General features: G+C 39.4%; 1 protein-coding gene and 1 long non-coding RNA gene across 2 annotated transcripts; one reads left to right on the forward strand and one right to left on the reverse strand.

Annotated features, from left to right (window-relative positions):
* Positions 1–621: 621 nt before the first annotated feature.
* On the reverse strand, positions 622–5,923 carry prdm8b (PR domain containing 8b). Its single transcript, XM_015057837.1, has 4 exons — positions 5,501–5,923; positions 3,322–3,546; positions 2,837–3,068; positions 622–2,541 (listed from the first exon to the last, which is right to left on the reverse strand). The coding sequence occupies exons 2-4, from the start codon at positions 3,538–3,540 to the stop codon at positions 1,283–1,285; spliced, it is 1,710 nt and encodes a 569-aa protein (XP_014913323.1). The 5' UTR covers positions 3,541–3,546; positions 5,501–5,923; the 3' UTR covers positions 622–1,282.
* Positions 5,924–6,189: 266 nt separating this feature from the next.
* Positions 6,190–9,811, forward strand: LOC106963101 (uncharacterized). Its single transcript, XR_001428124.1, has 2 exons — positions 6,190–6,567; positions 8,492–9,811. It is a non-coding gene; the product is annotated as an uncharacterized LOC106963101 (long non-coding RNA).
* The last annotated feature ends 7,951 nt before the right edge of the window (positions 9,812–17,762 follow it).

Raw genomic sequence — 17,762 nt, forward strand, 5'->3', positions numbered from 1 at the left:
GTATGTACTACTCATTTTTTGTATTTTATTTTAATCATGTGAAAATTCTGAATAACTTACTTTTCTCATTTTCTCATAAATTCATTTCCGCTGCACGCCTGAACGCGTGTGTTTAATTCTGATGAGTATTTTTTTAATTGTACAGAAATGTTTGACTCACTGACAAACAGAGGACGGGGTTTGGGATCAGTTCTTTCCACCGAGTTTTTTATTTGTATTTTCTCCCAATATATCTCCGACAAATACTCCTGGCGTGGTGTTTTTCATTTAATCAGATCACTTCTAATTGTGTAATAATAATAATAATAATAATAATAATAATAATAATAATAATAATTTATGTGATACAAAACAATTTAATTTAAAATAAAAACTGATTTATTTCATAATAAAAATAGTAATAATATATTAAGGGAATTTATTTATTACAGGCTCGTATAATAGCATTTTGATCTAAGAAAAAAATATATAAATGGATTCAAACTGCAGTTTTGAGGATTCTTTGGGCACAGTTTATTTAAAAAAAATATTTTAAATTTAGTTTAAGGAGCAATATGCTAGCTAAGTTTGACATATGTGTAAAATTAAAATAAAATTTAAAAAATCCAGAAATCCCACAGGTGAAAATAAAGCTATTTTATTGTCAATGCATTCAACATGATTAGATAAACTGTCAAGTAGTAAATTTCCGCAAAAAGGAAGAAACACTGAAACTATTCCCCACTGACACAAAATATTACACTTTGTTTTTCAAATAAAACAAATTATTTACACTGTGATGAATAGACTGCATCTTAAATCAATATTATTTAATATTACATGCACTCTGAAATATAGTCTCACATAAAACCCCCCAGTTTGTGTCCTTAAACATTGCAGACATGAAAAAGAAAACAATTGTTGTGGTGTAAACCAGGACGAGTGACGACAATTGTAATTCATCTCTATATTTGAATTTGCATGATATAAAATACAACTTACTGTACATTTACACATATTTAAATCTTCCTTATTCTCAAAGATTCAAGTGCTTCATAAATAGATTAGTTTTGTTTTTTTTAGTCAAAATGCATTCGCTCACAGTCGAAAACATGTCATTTTGTACAGAGGAGGAGGAAAAGTCAACAGACCCAAAAAAGGATTTCAAGAGCGTGTCCAAGATGTAAATAAGTGCAAGGGGTGTTTTTGTGGTTTAAGTGGCCTATTTCCATTTGGAGGACTTAAATCCAGGCAGATTCTCGGCCCCTCGTTAAGCAAAAGTCCCTCTGATCATCTTAAACAGTCAGTTGTGGGAGGTCATGTGACGTGACAGGTGATGCCGCTCCCGGAAGGACTCGTTGCATATGGGGCACTTGAGTTTCTCCTCGCGCCGCCGCTTGACGAGAGGCTCCATGGAGTACTCTTTTTTGTGGTGTGATCGCATGTGGTAAACCAAGTCTGAGGTCATGCGGAAGGAGGCATTGCACTTGGCGCACCAGTTCTGAGCCGGCAGGCAGAGGGAGGTGAAGGAGGGAGGCAGCAGCGTCAGCGCCGAGGGCATCTGAAGCTGGATAGGTCCGGAGTTCTTGGGCCAGAAGGCGGTGGTGTACACGAAAGGGTTCTGCTTGCCAATGCCAGCGGGCACGGGGCAGTTGGCGCCAAGCTCTGCACCCTGCAGCTTGGCGGCAAGGTGGTCAGCCTGGTAGAGTCTGTTGGAGGAGATGGTATCACCCACCGCTGGGTGGCAGTCCAGCAGCTTGGGGGGCATCACCAGTGGTGAGATCTGGGAGAAGGAGCGAGCTGGTTGGCTGAAGGCACTCTTCCTCTCTGTGCCGCTGCCGCTGCCCTGTTGGCCGACCGAGGTGAAAGCGCTGCCCATGGGCGAGGTCTGGGGTGGCTGCGTTTCAGAAAGAACCTGCCTGATGTTGAGGTGCTTCTCCACAGAGTTGCTGATTGGGCGACCTCCGTCTTTGTTCTCAGAGTTGGAGTTCTGGAGGTTTTTGTTGCCACTATGGTGTTTGAGGTTCTGAGGTGACTTCTTGACCTCTGTGAAGGCGCTGCGCTTGACCTCTCCATGCTCTGTAGATCCCGGCGGGGAGAAGGACCTGTGGTTCTCCTCCAGGCCATACACTCCTCTGTAATTCTGTGCAGAACTTGCAAGCTCTTCCTTAGACTTGGAAACTGAAAGGCCCGGTCCTCTGGACTCTCTGTCCTCGACTTCTGAGAACTTTCTCTTCCCCGAGCTCTCGCTGCAGATCTCGGCCTCCTTGTCAGTGGGTGAGCTGCTCCGGTTCTTCTCCAGATCCCGCGCCAGGTTGTGAAAGTCAGTAGAGGGTTTGTTGTTGTCGTGCGGACTGCTGAAGCCTTCCGAGCGGCCCAGCTTTGGGCTGTTCCGGCTCGGGGTTGTGTTTGGTCGCTCTATGCTGCTCTCTTTGCCAGGCTCTTTGTCTGCCTCTGTAATACTCTGCAGCCTTTTGGTGCAGCGGAACCGGAGGTGGGCCAAGAAAGGGAACTCAAACTGGAATCGCTGGCTGCAGTCTGGACAGGAATGGTGGGATGAACCTGGGAAGCAGAGAAATGGAAGATTACAATTTGAAGATAGAAAATCTGAAACTCTAAAGTATGTTGCCAGAGGTGGGACCTTCTGGTCCTCAAAGGGCTGTTGTCCTGTTTGTTTTAGATGCTTTCCTGCTTAAACATTTCTAAATTGAATGAGCGGGTCATTAGTAATCTGCAGAAACTGGTCACAGGTTAGGAGATTATCCAAATATCTAAAACACACAGCACACTAGCCCTCCAGGAATGGACCACCTCTTCGTCTGCACTGCCGTTCCAGTTGGGAGTTCAGTCAGCTCACCTTTGCTCTTGGCCGGCGCTCGGCTGGAGCTGAGCAGCAGCAGGTCGATGAGGTCCTTGCCGTACCAGACCAGGAGCTCTTCGTCCTTCTCGATGCGGCGAAGCGAGCGGTAAAACAGCTGGCCGTTCTTCACGTAGGCCTCTAGGTTCTGCTCCTCTTTGTCCCGAGCTGACTGGACCAGTCGCAGCCACATCAGGCCCTCCGAGGTGCTGTTGGCGGCCGAGGTGTCCACCTGCACATCATGAGGATACACGGATTTTTATTAATATATTGACCTAAAATATGTCACCTGATCACAATGTGTATTTGCAGTAATTTCATATTAGTACAAAAAAAAACAGATTATTAAAAAAGAAGAAGAAGAAATCATCTTAGGGATAAACTCAAATATTGAACGTTTCAGGCCTTTTCAGATATAAACTGGAAATCAAATGAAAGCTCCTTTTAAAATAAACCTGTCGGTGTGCACTGGAGGTTTAACCCACCCTGAAGATGTAAGGTGCTGTGCGTTTGTCGGTGGATTTCAGCGCGATGAAGGCGATGCTGTCGTACAGCGACGTGTGGCTCAGCACGCACGGCCCGAAGATGGCGTTCTCCGGGATGTCGCACGTCGTGTAGACGCTCGTAAAAATGTCCGTCAGACACTGCTGGACCGCCTTGGCGTCCCCGTCCCATGCCAACTTCTGAGAGCTGGACTCCTCCATGTCTCACTGCGGGGACACAGAGAAAAACACGCAGGACTTAACCTCCGTTCAAACCCGACCGGGAGGAGCGGGACCGTACCGGGATCTTCAGCTTTTATTTTCTATATACGGAGAAAATAGCAATCCGTGTGAGACGAAGGGGTTGTTAGGTGGTGATCTCCTGTTCCCGAAGACAGGAAATAAATAAAAAATAAATAAATAAATAAATAAATAAATCTCTTCCGATACTAAATGAGGCGACATGGGCGCCATTCCGGCCTGTTTTCCAAACCCATATTTAGCTCAGAACTGCATCAGCTTATTAAAGTCGAAGTTTTAAAATTCCACAATAATTTTATTTACAAGATAAATTATTTGTAATTATTATTATTATTATTATTATTATTATTGAAGAGCTTATTTTTATACTAAGTGTTTTAAAAATCATAATTAAATAAGTCTCTTCATTATTCTTACAAATGCTAATATGAATATAACTATTTTTAACTATTTACTCCAAACTCTCTTTTTATTAAAATAATACATTGTTTTAAGCCAGTATGAATATTCACATTAATCTTCTCCATCTCTGTTTTAAAATTACTCTGTAATATTTTGTAAAACAAAATATTATATTCCTTTAATATTCCCGACTTGGTTTGTAAAGTTCTCCCCTGAACAAAAACAGCTTTTCTTTTTTACTCGACATTTGCATTATTGATTTCTGTAAAAAAAATTAAAAAATAAAAATAAATATCACAGGTTTAAATTAAAATTGTGGAAAATAATTGAACAAAAAGCGTTTTTATTGTAGATTCAGAGCAGGAAAAAACTGAAGTGAGTCCCTGAGTGGGAGCTGCTGAGGTCCACTGGCGTGGGCATGTCCAGTGGGTTTCAAGTGGACCGTCAAAGTCAGCGGTTTCATGTCAGCCAGCCTTTCTCTCCTTCCTACAAGCGGCAGCGTATGTCGCCTCATTACCATAATCCAGCACTTTCCCCTCTGAGACTGTAATTAAAGCAGCACGACCAGTTAATTATTTCTTTTCTCCCTTTCTAACCTCACAATGTGTGCGTTTAGGCGGCTGCATGTGGCCCCTCATCCCCTCCCTCATTTTCTGGACTTAAATAAGGCTAAAAATGCGCACGGACAGCCGCACCTGATGCACTGCTATTTGGCACTAATGCAGAGCCAATAACTTCAAAAGGCCGTGAAAGATAACAGGAAGGAGAGATAATGTCTCACTAATCTGCAGATCTATTAAAAGAGAGGGACATAAAAAAACCGTTAAATTGGATAAAATATATATATTTTAAAAAAAAATGTTTTTCACCCAATTATTCTTCGGCAATAAATCGTAAAACCATAATAGAGAAACATCCAAAATGCAAAAAGTAGAAGCAAGAAGAAATCCACAGTTCGGTCTTTTTCGCTCCACACAGTGGGAGGAAATTTTTTACGAATCTAAAACTCGTTGAAACACAGAGAGAGCGATTCATTTCTCAGTTTTGTTTGTTTTTATAGGCTGTTTTTGTTGTTACAGTTATTTAAAACTATGCTTATACAGTCGCAATTATAGTTGATTTTCACAACACTGGTTTTTCAGCAAGTTTAAGTGGCTCTTAAATCTGAGCAGTAATTAATGCTTCCATACAGACTCACTCAAACTATATATATATATATATATAAGAAGAAGAGCACAAAAAGCTGCCCGTTTTTACGCGCACCGCTTTGGATAAAAGAAGAGACGAAGAGCTGAATTTTTGCACTTCCATAAGATGGACAGCAGCCGCCCTCCCATTCAGACCCGCTGCGGGTGGAGCGGGTGGAGCGAGGGGCTTTATTTCCCTCTAACCCATCTGCTAACGCCGCGCCAGGCACAAAGCTGCCCTAAATCAGCGCTGCAGCCGAAACATCTGCGGGTTCCAGCTCCGCCAAGTCAAGAGAACATAAATATGAGGCCCAACCAAAGCACTAACCTACCTTTCCCTCGGTGAAGAGGAGCAATATTCCACAAGCGAGTGGGGAGCGCTGACTCCAAACCCGTCTGAGAAACCAGAATGAGGGAAAAAAGATGTTTTAAAAATCCGAAAACTAGCAGGCGGACGCTGATGCCAGTGATGGAGGTGGTGGTGCTGCGCTCCCGGGCTGCTCCGATCAGAACATTTCCCCCCCGGTGCTGACAGTGACAGTGATGCTGCTGCTGCAGGGCTGCAGATCCTCCGGCTCTCTGGCAGGGCGCACCGAGCTGGACGGATGAAGGCAGACAGAGAGTGAGACGGAGTGAGGCGCGCAGATGGGGCCCGGTGCTCTCTGGCTGACTGGCGCACAGACACACACTTTTTGTTTGCAGCACATAATCTACCCAATGAGGCGTGTCACTCTCCGTCTCCTCCCTTTAACTCTTCACTGGCCGACTGTCATTTGATGCGATTTATGGACGTGAGGAGGGATAAAGACCCCTCTTTCTCTCTCACACACACTCAGCCGCCCCCCTTTCATTATTATTGTAATTCAAATCACAATAGTTGGTGGTCGTATTGGGATAAAGTGACATTTAAGCAGCGGGTTGTTGGGAAGAAATTAAAGAGCAATTGGGCTTAAGAAATGCATTATTATTATTATTATTATTATTATTATTATTGCTATTATTGCTATTATTATTTGTTTATTTTATTTTTTTAGGGATCAAGCTTTAGCTCTCACCCTATAAATAAAATGGACTTCCTTGTCTTCTGTATTTGAACACATGATGTCTATTTAAATTTGTTGATGTTTCCAACTTCCTGTCTGATTTCCGGACTCGGACTCCGGCAGCACCGGGCCGCCGTGTCTCGGCCGCCGCCTCAGCCGTCTCTGCATGCGGTCAGACGTGCTGGACATCCCGGGTGTTTGACCCACAGCGGGTCCCATGCCGCCGCCGCCGCCGCCGCCGCCGCTGACTGACCGACTGGCTGCACTTTGCTCGGGTTCATTTAGGGGGCGCCAGTGTATAATGTGCGCATATTGAGCGACTGAGATTTGGACAGAGAGGAGAGCAGCAGGAACAGGTGAGAATGAAATGCTGATGGTTAAACTTTATTGCCATCAGTTTATGTTCTAAGTTTAACCTGATTTTTAAAAATGTATTTATGGGAGTCCCGAAATCAGGCTTTCTATGTAAAATACTACCTATACGTTGGTTATGTTGCATTGACGGTGAAACATTCTCAGTTCCTCCATCACCCTGATACTTTAAAGATGCAACAACAGCATAAATTCGCCAGTCACCTTCTTCACCTCACATGCAGACTGAACACAAAAACTTATTTTATTAATGCTCACCTACTCAGCACAGAACAAACACGACAAATTATGACAAATACTCCATTTGTTTAGCAGAAGAAATAACTTCAAGTTTAAAAACCTTTTGCTACTTTTTTATTTCAAAAGATCTAACAGAAGTGTGAGGACTTTGATTTGCATTTTGCACTTTTCTCCGTTTAAGTTTGGTTGGCAGCAAATCTTCCAGCTCTGAAATGATTCCTCTAAATAATAATGACTGATGTCAGTTTCATAGAATTGATGGATTATAAAGAAACTGAGCTGCAGAGGTAAAAAAATAAAAAATACTGATTGTGAAGCTGACAGTTCCTCCTCTATGCTCCGATTAAAAGACAAAAATTGCAGGTGTGGACTTTTAGAATATAATAAAATATGTATAAACTGATATGCTGCTTTCTCTGCCTGAAATAAAACTGGATTTTAATCTGAAAACACAGCGAAACACTGAAACAAGTGTTTGTATGAGTCATAACAGCTCCAGGTTTTATGAACTGCAATGTTTGCATGGATTACTTTTTTACTCTTCAATTAATTTTTGTATCTTTTTACAATATGACATTCTAAAACACAGAATAGAACAGAGTAATAGAATAAAGTGAAGTTGTAAATCAATACACAATAAATAAATACTAACCAAAAATGATAAACATAAAAAATCAGCACACACAGCAGAGCAACAGTAGGAGAGCTGAATTCAACACGACACATTCAGAGTAAAATAGAGTGTAAAGATATTTTGACATAAAAAAATTACAAATGTGAAGAAATAAATTTTCTCATGAGCAAAAATGCAGAAAGACAAACAAATAGTATGTCAGAAAAAATCAACAATGTATCCAATACATGGATGTCTATAAAAAAAAAGCCAATATGTTTCATTATATTATGTTTCACATGGAAACTAGTTTGCTGTAGGAAGCAGTTTGTCGCTGAAGCAGTTCCAGTCTGACGCAGGAGGAGTGGAGGAACATCGTCCAGGAGCGAAGCTGCTTTTTTCCCTCCTGTCTCCCACCACCCACCCTGGGTGGAGCTGCTTCCCCCCTGCTGAGTCTACCTGCCCTCTCTGTCACTATTAGGGCTGCAATCCTCTTCTTGATGACCTGTGTGTTGGAGTTTTCCTGCAAGACCAAACTGGTTTTAGTGTTACAGATAAAAATCTGCATCATGTTGAAGCACAAAATCACATAAATTCAGAGCACAGCTCAAATCTAGAACAGCTGATGAGCAAACACCTTTTAAAGTCGCATGAAAACGATCTCTGAAACATCCTGTTTTCTGAATTAACCCGTTAGCATCAGCTAGACGAGCCTACAGGTGTCAAACCAGCTGCTTTTAATTCACTGTAAGGACAAATCTGAAATCTGCACATTCTGTGGTCTCCATTCATGTTTAGAATTTAAATTACACACTTATAGTCGTATATTTAAATTTTATGTTTTTTCAAATATTATTTTGCAGACTTTTATTTATTTTATAAATGTGCTGCCTTTGCTTTGCAGCACTCTGTAGCCTAAGAAAATAACACATTGCTGATTTAAAAAAATAACTAAAATACAAAAAGAAATAATGTATCTTAGATATATTTAATGATTTGCATTCATTATTCTTTTATTTTTGTGTGTTTCTTGTTTTTGTGTCATCTCTTTGCAGATGGCCTGAGATGGCAGCGTACTGAAGGCAAATTTGAGCTCAGATCATTTGGAGCATCCTGCCACGGACCGAGCGATCAGGAGAGCACTCCAACATTTTGGGCGGGGGGGAATAAAATATGCACACAATACAAACCCACAGCGGATCAAACACAGTTGTCACAGTTTGCTGAGAGCTCCGGCTTTCTGGCCTCGCACTCCGTGTTTGGGAAGAAATTTGGGCGTTTTTCTCTAATATTCAGGATGTTCATCATGTTTCTGGAAAAAAACAACTGAAGACTGTATATATGTGCACGTTGTAGTGTAAAATTAACTGTCTTACAGAGTGTTAAACTTTGAGGTAGTCATGTAGAAGAAATACTAATTGTTGGCATTCTGGAAGAATAAGTGAATTTTGTAAAACACGTGGTAATTTACTATAAAATGTACTTTTCAGGCGTATTTTGAATACATTTTTCAATAAATTCTGAGGAAGAGACGAAAGGAACCAAATGTGTTAAATTTAACCTGGTGTGAGGAATTTGAGGAAGCGGACAGTGAGATGAAGTGTGTCACGATGTCGGGTTTTTTTCTCTGTTTAAAGTCAGACATTCACAGCTGAGGGCTCAGTGTGTCTGTGAAGCATCTGCATTGTTTGACAGCATGGATCTTTTCTTTATCACGTCTCCTTTCAGGCCATCATCACAATGAATTTAGATTTTTCAGCCTCGAGTCTCACAGTAAAGATCGATGTGTAAGAATGAAGAGGAATTCCCGTCTGAACCTAGAAGACGACAGTTTGGTTTTAAGAATAAGGCAAGACAGAAATTTCAGTTTAAACCAAGGAGGAAAATGTCATTTATGTCAAAAGTCATTTATGCATTACAAACTGAGGTTATGGCACAAATAAATCACCACATTTAGTCTCAACTTAATATGGGAATGCTTCAACAACAGGACAAAAACACCCAAATATCAAATAAAAATACTCACTGCTGCTTAGGAGGCTCTACAGAAAAGGCTGATTTGTCTAACAATAAGTTTAATAATGAAATATTTGATCAAGTCTAAAACTGTCAGTAGAGGATTCCATAATTCTTCTAATATAAAAATGAAAAACAAAGTTAGGGATGTTTAATGTTTCATCATGTTTCGCTAAATTAGTCATTTGAAGGAAGGTGGAAATGACTCCTTGGATCAATAATATAGAATAACTGCTTAAGGTTGTCATATTTTGTGTGACAGACGGGTTTTCCGTACATCCACCACTGCCACTTCATCTCTGATATATTATAAAAAGAATCACATTTCTGATGAATATAGAATAAAAACATTCCTTGAGGAACCCAGAATATGTTGTTTTTTTCTCCTTCACTCAGATTTTTGATTGCCAAATGAATCCTGTTCTGCCACGAATGACCCAGACCAGCTTAGTAGTTCCAAAGAATCAAACCAAGACTTCAATTTCTTGCAGATTCAGCGGTTTTTAATCTGATTAATTAAGAGTGAGTGAGTGGTGACCTTTAACCTTGTCTATGAAGTTTCCACATTAATCTAAAGATAATTGTGACCATTCCAATTTATTGATCATGTACTCACTTCACAAATGACTGCAAGCAAATGTCATCTGCATACATGTAAATATTGCATCAGATGTTGTAATATTTTATATTTTAAGGAAAAAAGAGTAGTTATTAAATGGAAAGTGAAAATGGAGGTTTGAGATTATATTTGTTCTCTGAGTTACACGCAGGTAGCAAAAAGCAGCAGATTGGTTTTATGCTCTAATTTATTCAGTTACAACTTATTCTATGTGAAAAAAAAAAATTATACTTTAATATCAGTTCTGAGATTGTGTTGTATTTTGTGCGGAATATGTCTGACAGACAGGAAACAGGATTGTATCTCCAACAAGGTGATTCCCAAAGAGCTGCTCGCTGAAAACTTGGCAGACACGAGAATCACCTGAAGGACGATCCATCTCTCAGGTCTACTCAGGTTTTGGTCGCATTTTATTTTCCAAGTCTCAGCCGTTGGAAATACAATCTGCTGGAGTTTTCTGTAATTTTGAACATCAGTGTCACCTGCCGGGATGAGACAAATAATTGTAACAATAACTGTTTGTGTAAAAATGTGTGTGGGAGGTTTGCGGAGCAGCACAGGGTGTTGTAAGTCAAATTACAGAACCAACAACTCAGACTGTCACATCTCATCCATCAGCGTGACGAAAAGGAGGTTACAACTGTCTGCATAATGTGGATGCAGATCCAGCTGCAGCAAAACAAACATTAAAATCACAAATGGGTGTTGATGTTTGGTCGCATTACCTGTCCAAATGAAACCTCCATCAGATCTGGGAGGTTAAATGCTGTATGAGATTAGCAGCTCCGTTCCCACACCATGTTTAATTCCCCGTCTCTGTCCGACATTCTCTGTCTCTGTGAGGAGTTTCTGACAGCATCATATTTTTATCATGCATCAACAGGCGCTTTTTAATATTTCATCTGAAAAAACATAACCAGGGGAACTGCAGGACCAAACTTTAGCTTTCGTCTGCTCATTGTTGATACGAAACTCTGTGATGAGTTAATTCCCTTCCCTCTCATTGGGCCACTGCCTCTCATCAAATATTAGGCATGTTTTTTGTGCTTTGGAGAGTGTGTGTGTGTGCGTGCGTGTGAGTGTGTGTGTGTTATGGAGGAGCTCGAGAGGCCTGTGGATTGATCTTTGATGGGTAAACACAACACAGGAAAAGTGCAGTTATTTAGTCGGACGTTGGAATCATCAGCTGTTAACAGTCTGTGCAACACAGGTGGTTAATAAATGATCATCCGCTTCAGTAAAAGGAGCTGATTATGTATATTTTAAACAGAGAAACACAATTATTTCGAATGATAATGATAAAAAAAGCTTTAGAGAAGCCTAAAAGTTTAATATGACATCAAGTTAGACCTTTTTTGCCAAACATTTCTGCTTTTGAAAGATTTTCAGTTTTTTTGCCACAGTTCTCAAATTTATGTTGAGCAAATCGTCTCCAACAAGGATAAGAATGGATTTGTTACTTTTATTGCTAAGACTAAAAATATGCATCTGTGCAGCTGATTAATTGAAAGCTGAATTAGAAAACATTTTATTATATCAAAACCAACATCAATTTTATTGATTAAAAATGCTTTGATTTTAAACTCTTTGCTGTCGCTCAGCCACTGGCATTACCACATACTGGCATGATTCAAATGAAGAAGAACGGGGAGTTTGAGTCTTAACCTCCACAACACAACAATTTGAGTGTACAGACATCAACACACCTACTTGTAAACACACATTAGAGAATGTATTTATCATAAAATGTATAGGGAAATTATGAACCATATCAGAACTATAAAACCTTCTTAAACTTGTCGACTCAAACATCACGCTATGAGTTTAAGGTCAGAGATGCTCTTAGCGAAACTCAGTGATCAATGACCAGAAATGAAAAAGTCTGATCTTTTCCCAAATCATAACTACATCCACTTCTCCCAGTAAAGGCTCTGTAGTTTTGTTTTTGTTGGAAGGAAGGACCAGGCTACTTTTATCTTCAGTAAAGTTTTTAAAGTGAAGTCAGTAACTTGGAACAATAAGATGCTATAAAAGCTTCAAAAGAAACAACTCTTTCTTTCACATCTCGATAAATGTATGCGGTTTATTCTGGCTGCAAGAAAGCGAGAGAGAGCAAGACTTTCAGCAGATAACAACAAGGTTGAGGATATTGTAGCAAAATTGCTGTTTTGTCTTCTTGAACTTTGATTCTTACACTGAACATGTTGGCAGACTTCAGAAAATCTCAGCCAAGCTACATTTTCTATGTTATATTGCATATTTTGATACAGAATCCACACCTGGCCAGTATCACCTATAAACATACCGATACATTTTATTATTTAGGTTTGATATGTCTTCAAACTTTGGACCTTTAGGTGTATTTCTGATTTCTCTTTGAAATATTTTATTAAAACCTAAAATAAAGTTTAAAGGTGTCCACATAATATTTTTAACAATTAATAAACAATAAAAATAAAAAAACTGAATGCATTTTTCCTAAGGCAAAGTTCATAAAATTAGGATTTGAGAGCTAATCAAGAACAAATCTTTGAGGTATATTTGAGAAACTACAACAAAAATAAAATAAAATAAAATCTTACCACTCCAGTTCTGATCCTGATGTCGACGTGGTGTAGATAAATCTCACTATGGTGAGTTCGCTTCTCCTCATCAACAGGAGTCAAACCAGATTGTTTGGCTGATCCACACATCCAAAAATTAAATTGCTGTTTCTGTCACACATTTCTGTTTTCTGCAGCAAATTCACATAAAAACCCTAGACATATCTGAACAAACAAGAGACAAAAGGTGACATCTTATTCAGAAAATAATGTCTGACTTCCAGTGAGCCTATGCAGTATTGATACATTTGCTTGCGTTTTAAATAAACGTGCACTCTTGTGATTTGGGATTTAATATTTCCGCGTTTAATTTTGAGCTGAATGTTTTGTGCCTCGGGGCCACGTTGGAAATAAGTGGAAACAAATATGTCTGCAGCGTGTTTGTTTGTTGCATCCACAAATGTATTCAACCAAATCCATTTTTTTAAGATGCAGAGGCACGGTGCACATTTTTTATTTTTCAAATAATAAATGATTCCCCGAGATAAACAGTTGCATGGTTATTACAGTATGTGAGGGATTTTTTGGCCCCAGCTCCTCCGTCTCTCAATTATCTGTTAATGATATCATCACTGCTGAAGTGAGTCAACAAGAAAGGCCTGGCTCTGCTTGGAGTTTTTGATAACACAGCCCAGATGCACCGATGGAGGATCCAAACACCTAACTGACACGGCGACGAGCAAACCGACACGCTGTGAAGACTGTGAGCGTGGGAGTTGCTGCAGACCTTCCAGTCCTTTTCCGAAGGAGGGCAGAAGAGGAGAAGAAAGGAAGAGGCAGCGACTCCAAGGAGGAATCAAAGAGGAAGTGTGGGATGTTTGTGTCAGAGGAGGACAGGGAGACACATGCAGAACGGGGAAGACATTCCTGCCGCGGTGGAATTTCAGACATCTGTGCGTCCAAAAGGTTCTGGCTCGTCCAGTCACAAGTTTATATAAATAAATGTCAATCTGGACACTGAGTCCCAGTGATATAACAGTGACTCAACTAGCTACCAGTTTGTTAAAGCTCCTAAATCTGTTATTTCTGTCCTCCTACATTACACAGGAAGGGAAGCTCTTATTTGATCCAAATGGAAACAAGAAGAAGAACGCAGTTAGGTAAATGTGATACAAAGAAAGATTTTATTATGAAAGTCTAATGGATGGATTTATGGATCAAATGGTTATGAACAGACCTGACTTCCATTTCTATCTGTCAGTTCATCCGTTGTCCTCCAGTGATGAAAGTCAAAGTGCAGCACAATGAAAAAACACTAAATCCTACCAAATATGGCTGCTTTCTGCTTAAGTTATGTTATTACATTTGAAGTAAGACAAAACTAACTTACCAGTAACATTTCAGCAAGATATAGAAGCCTGAACTTGGAAACAAGACATTTTTCCCACAAGTAAAATAATCTGCCAGTGAAACTAGTATTTTTCATCATTAGTAAGGAATTACTGACTTAAAACAAACTATCATTCATAGAGTAGATGCCAGTTTACCTGAAGCTCTTGAACAGAGACCCGTATTGACTCAGAGGGGGTTTCCAGGACCAAGTCCTCCTTGGGTTTGGATTCCCTGAATCATTAGTTGTATTTCTTCTCAGTGGCATTTTCTGATATGACCAAATACAGCTCAACACCCAGGGAAGTGTTGTGACATAACACTTCTCCCAGTTATGCCTTCTGAGCTGGTTTTCTGTTGCTTTTCCTCATATCCAGACAATGAAGATCAGAGATTGTAAAAAAAATGTGCAGCTGTTGATTGTAGCTGGATAATAACTTTGAAGCTTTTAATTTGAGACTCTGAGATGGGAGTAAATTTTACATCCGATTTATTAGGATGGACTGGACTTTTCTACATGGAACATGGATTCTTTAAAACACAATCTGAGATTTCTGAAGTCTTGACGTAAACATTTTTGAAAAAGTTAGTATTTATAAGTCTTATGTAGGATCAAAATTCCACCATATTGGAATTGTGTATTTTTTCTGGTCAACCCTGGACTAAACACAGATTTGAGATGGAAAACCTTTTTGTGAAAACAAAAACATGGGATAATTTCTCAAAGTTATAGTAAAAATCTGTTGGGCTGCATTCAATTTGTAGTATTGTTTTAAGCTTAATATATGTTTGTGCAAAAGGTATTCCATAGATTTTATACCATTACCATGTTTACATTAGATTACAGGCATAAAAAATATCGCTAAAAAGTTTCAGATATTTTTTGTTAATTATGGGTTTTCATGATCAAAATAAAAATAAAGTTTCAAAAACATAAGTATCTGTAAAACATCATCAGTTTTACTCCTATCATAGATGGACTCAGCTTAAAGCCTTAGCACCAAATTAAAAAGTATATTTTACATTTAATTTGTTGTTTTTGACGGTGCTTGTTGTTTTCATTTTTTGGTCATAATTTTTTTATCTTTTTTATTCTCCGTTTTTTGGTTTGCGTTCTGTTATGTGTTTTGTTTTCCGTGCTGATTGATCATTTTATCACCACAAAGTAAATAGTGGAGTAGTCTAAGTGCTGCAGCCAAACTCAGCAAATAGTCAGTTTATTACTTTTAGGAAATAGTAAATACAGATTAATTTAAGCTGAAGTGTTGCAGAATAAAATCAAAACTAATGCAATGAATTATTTTCTGAACGACACATAATCCTCCTATTTAGCTTTGAATTACCCAAAAGCTTTAATCCTCACACTGTGCATTAAATTAACTTGTCATTCATGTTGTCAATGGCATGAAATGAACCTGGAGAAAAATGTAATAAAATCAACAAAAAAAAAAAAAAAAAAACGAGGAGGGATTCAAGAAATCACCAGGGAAATGAAACGAGGAAAAAAAAGAGAGAAGGGAATGAATGAATTAATAATGAGCCACTTTTATACCGGATCCAGCGATTATACAAATGGGGGAAACGGCCAAAAAATATTCTGTACGGCATATGGCACTTCAGCTGCCATATGTGCCAGTTTTCACAAAAATTGGCACTGACGTCCATGATGGTCAGTAGTAACTGCCAAAAACACAGCGAGGCCTGAACAGAGGGAGAGAGGGATGGGGGAGTAATGCTTCAATTGCTTTGTTGGCTGGTGTGGACTCTTCTCTCCACAGCTTCTGGTACTCTAACTACAAAGAGGAAGACAGGGGGGAAGACAAGACAGGAAGGACAAAGAAGAAACTGAGGCAACATTTTTTACGTCTTTGTTAGTTTTTGATTCTCTCTCCTGCATGCCTGCAGTGTCTCTGGAGAACTGCAGGGGGTTCCTTTTATGTCCTGTCACTGAAAACATTTAACTTAGTTTACATTTTCTAATTAGAAGAAGAAATGTGAGAAATATTCTTTAAATCGAAACAACACTACACGCATTTGAGTGACAGTCAACCAATCAACAAAGGTAAAAAAAAAAAACAGCTTCATATTTTATTGAGCGCTTTTGGCAGATATGCAGAAGAGAGCAGTGGAAACAGATGCACTGTACCAGATTTGGCGGGTTTGGCACATTGGGCTGAATCTGGAGGAAACAGGTCCAGATTTTGACCTGAGTCAGGATTTTATTTCTGTTCATATTTGACTCACATCAACACAACCTAAAATCTCCCTGGTGTTGAGCAACGTATTTCGAGAACCAGCAGCAGAGTTGACAGTAAAACATGACAAACATGGTCATGATGGAGTTAAAGTTTATCGCCTCATTTAGCCCAGAAAACATGTTAAAGCTTTTTTTTCACTTACCCTAAACTAACCAAAGCAATGTTTCGAGTCATGTTTGATCAGCCCGCCTCATCAACTCCAATCACTTTATCCACGTTGTTGATAGAAACAAAAGTCACAAGAATTTTCCTTTCAATAAAATTGTGCTGATGTAAAGCTAGTTAATGATGAACCTGGCGCTCAAACGGTAGTGAAACAAGGCTTCCAGCTGCTTGTTTTTTAATAAGTGAAGCACAATCCCTGGAGTAAAACCTCAAGCATTCTAATGTGGCACCGTATTAGGGCCAAAATTAAGACTACTGCACACCCAGCATTGGCTATGTCCTTGTAAAACTGATCTGATTTAGCTAACCGCTAACTGAGCGCGGTCAGCGCTGGCAAATGAAGAGACACGTGTGTTGGCTTTGGCGAAGCTACTGACCAGCATACCTGACTTGGTCACCTGCGGGGTTTCCTACTCCCTCTGCTGTTCATTAGCATGGATAGGTGGTCATTAGCATTGGAGAGGCTAATGACTAGCATACCTAGACTAGCCACCTGCAGTTTATACTTACATTTTTGAAAGAAAATTTTATCAGGAAAAATAAATGGTTGTTATATATTATCTTTTTTCAGCATGATTTAGATGCACATTACATCAGGCATGAATGTTCAACATAAACATCCACAATACTTTCCATGTTTAACGTTTATGCTTGATGTTGGATGTGTTGAAATAGAGTAAGTTATATCGAAAGAGGCCCACTTCTTTCGATGTGATCCTTAATCTGATGATGCCGTTTGTTGTCGTTGCCTTCAATATGGCCAGTGACTCTCTGAGTCTGACCCACCCGGCTGCTGGAAAAGCGCTGCAGCTTTTTTCACACCTGGTCCAGTAGATTCGGGTCGACTGAGAACCAAAATTGCAATATTTGTTACATTTTCAACTGGTTCACTTTCACTAGCATGTGTGGTCCACGCTAGTTTACAATCTACTTCCTGCTTATTACAGCCAAACTCAATGTCAACGTTTGACGAACGTACGCTTTGTGTAGCCTGGTTGATTCACAGAGATGGAAACTACTTTCCATTTAACTTCTTCTTTTCTTCTATGTGATTTTTTAACAGCTTGCTCAAAATTCACTAGTGTGGGTAACCTGTCCCCTCACACTGAGCCCCCACTCTGGGTTCGAATCTCTAAAGTTTCCCTCAAATAATCCCACAAAATTCACTAATCCATCGTCCTGCTAAAATCACATCACAATTAAAGATTAAATCTTTAAAAATATGTGCTTTCCAATTGTATTTGCTTATAATGGCACATGGCTTAATTTATTTCAGCAGAGTTCTGATGTTTTATATGGGTGTCTATTTTTAGATTTGAATGTTTGGTTCTGCAGT

This window comes from Poecilia latipinna, unplaced genomic scaffold (assembly GCF_001443285.1).
Source record: "Poecilia latipinna isolate Pla-1442-1.1 unplaced genomic scaffold, P_latipinna-1.0 Scaffold1495, whole genome shotgun sequence".
Taxonomy (NCBI): domain Eukaryota; kingdom Metazoa; phylum Chordata; class Actinopteri; order Cyprinodontiformes; family Poeciliidae; genus Poecilia; species Poecilia latipinna.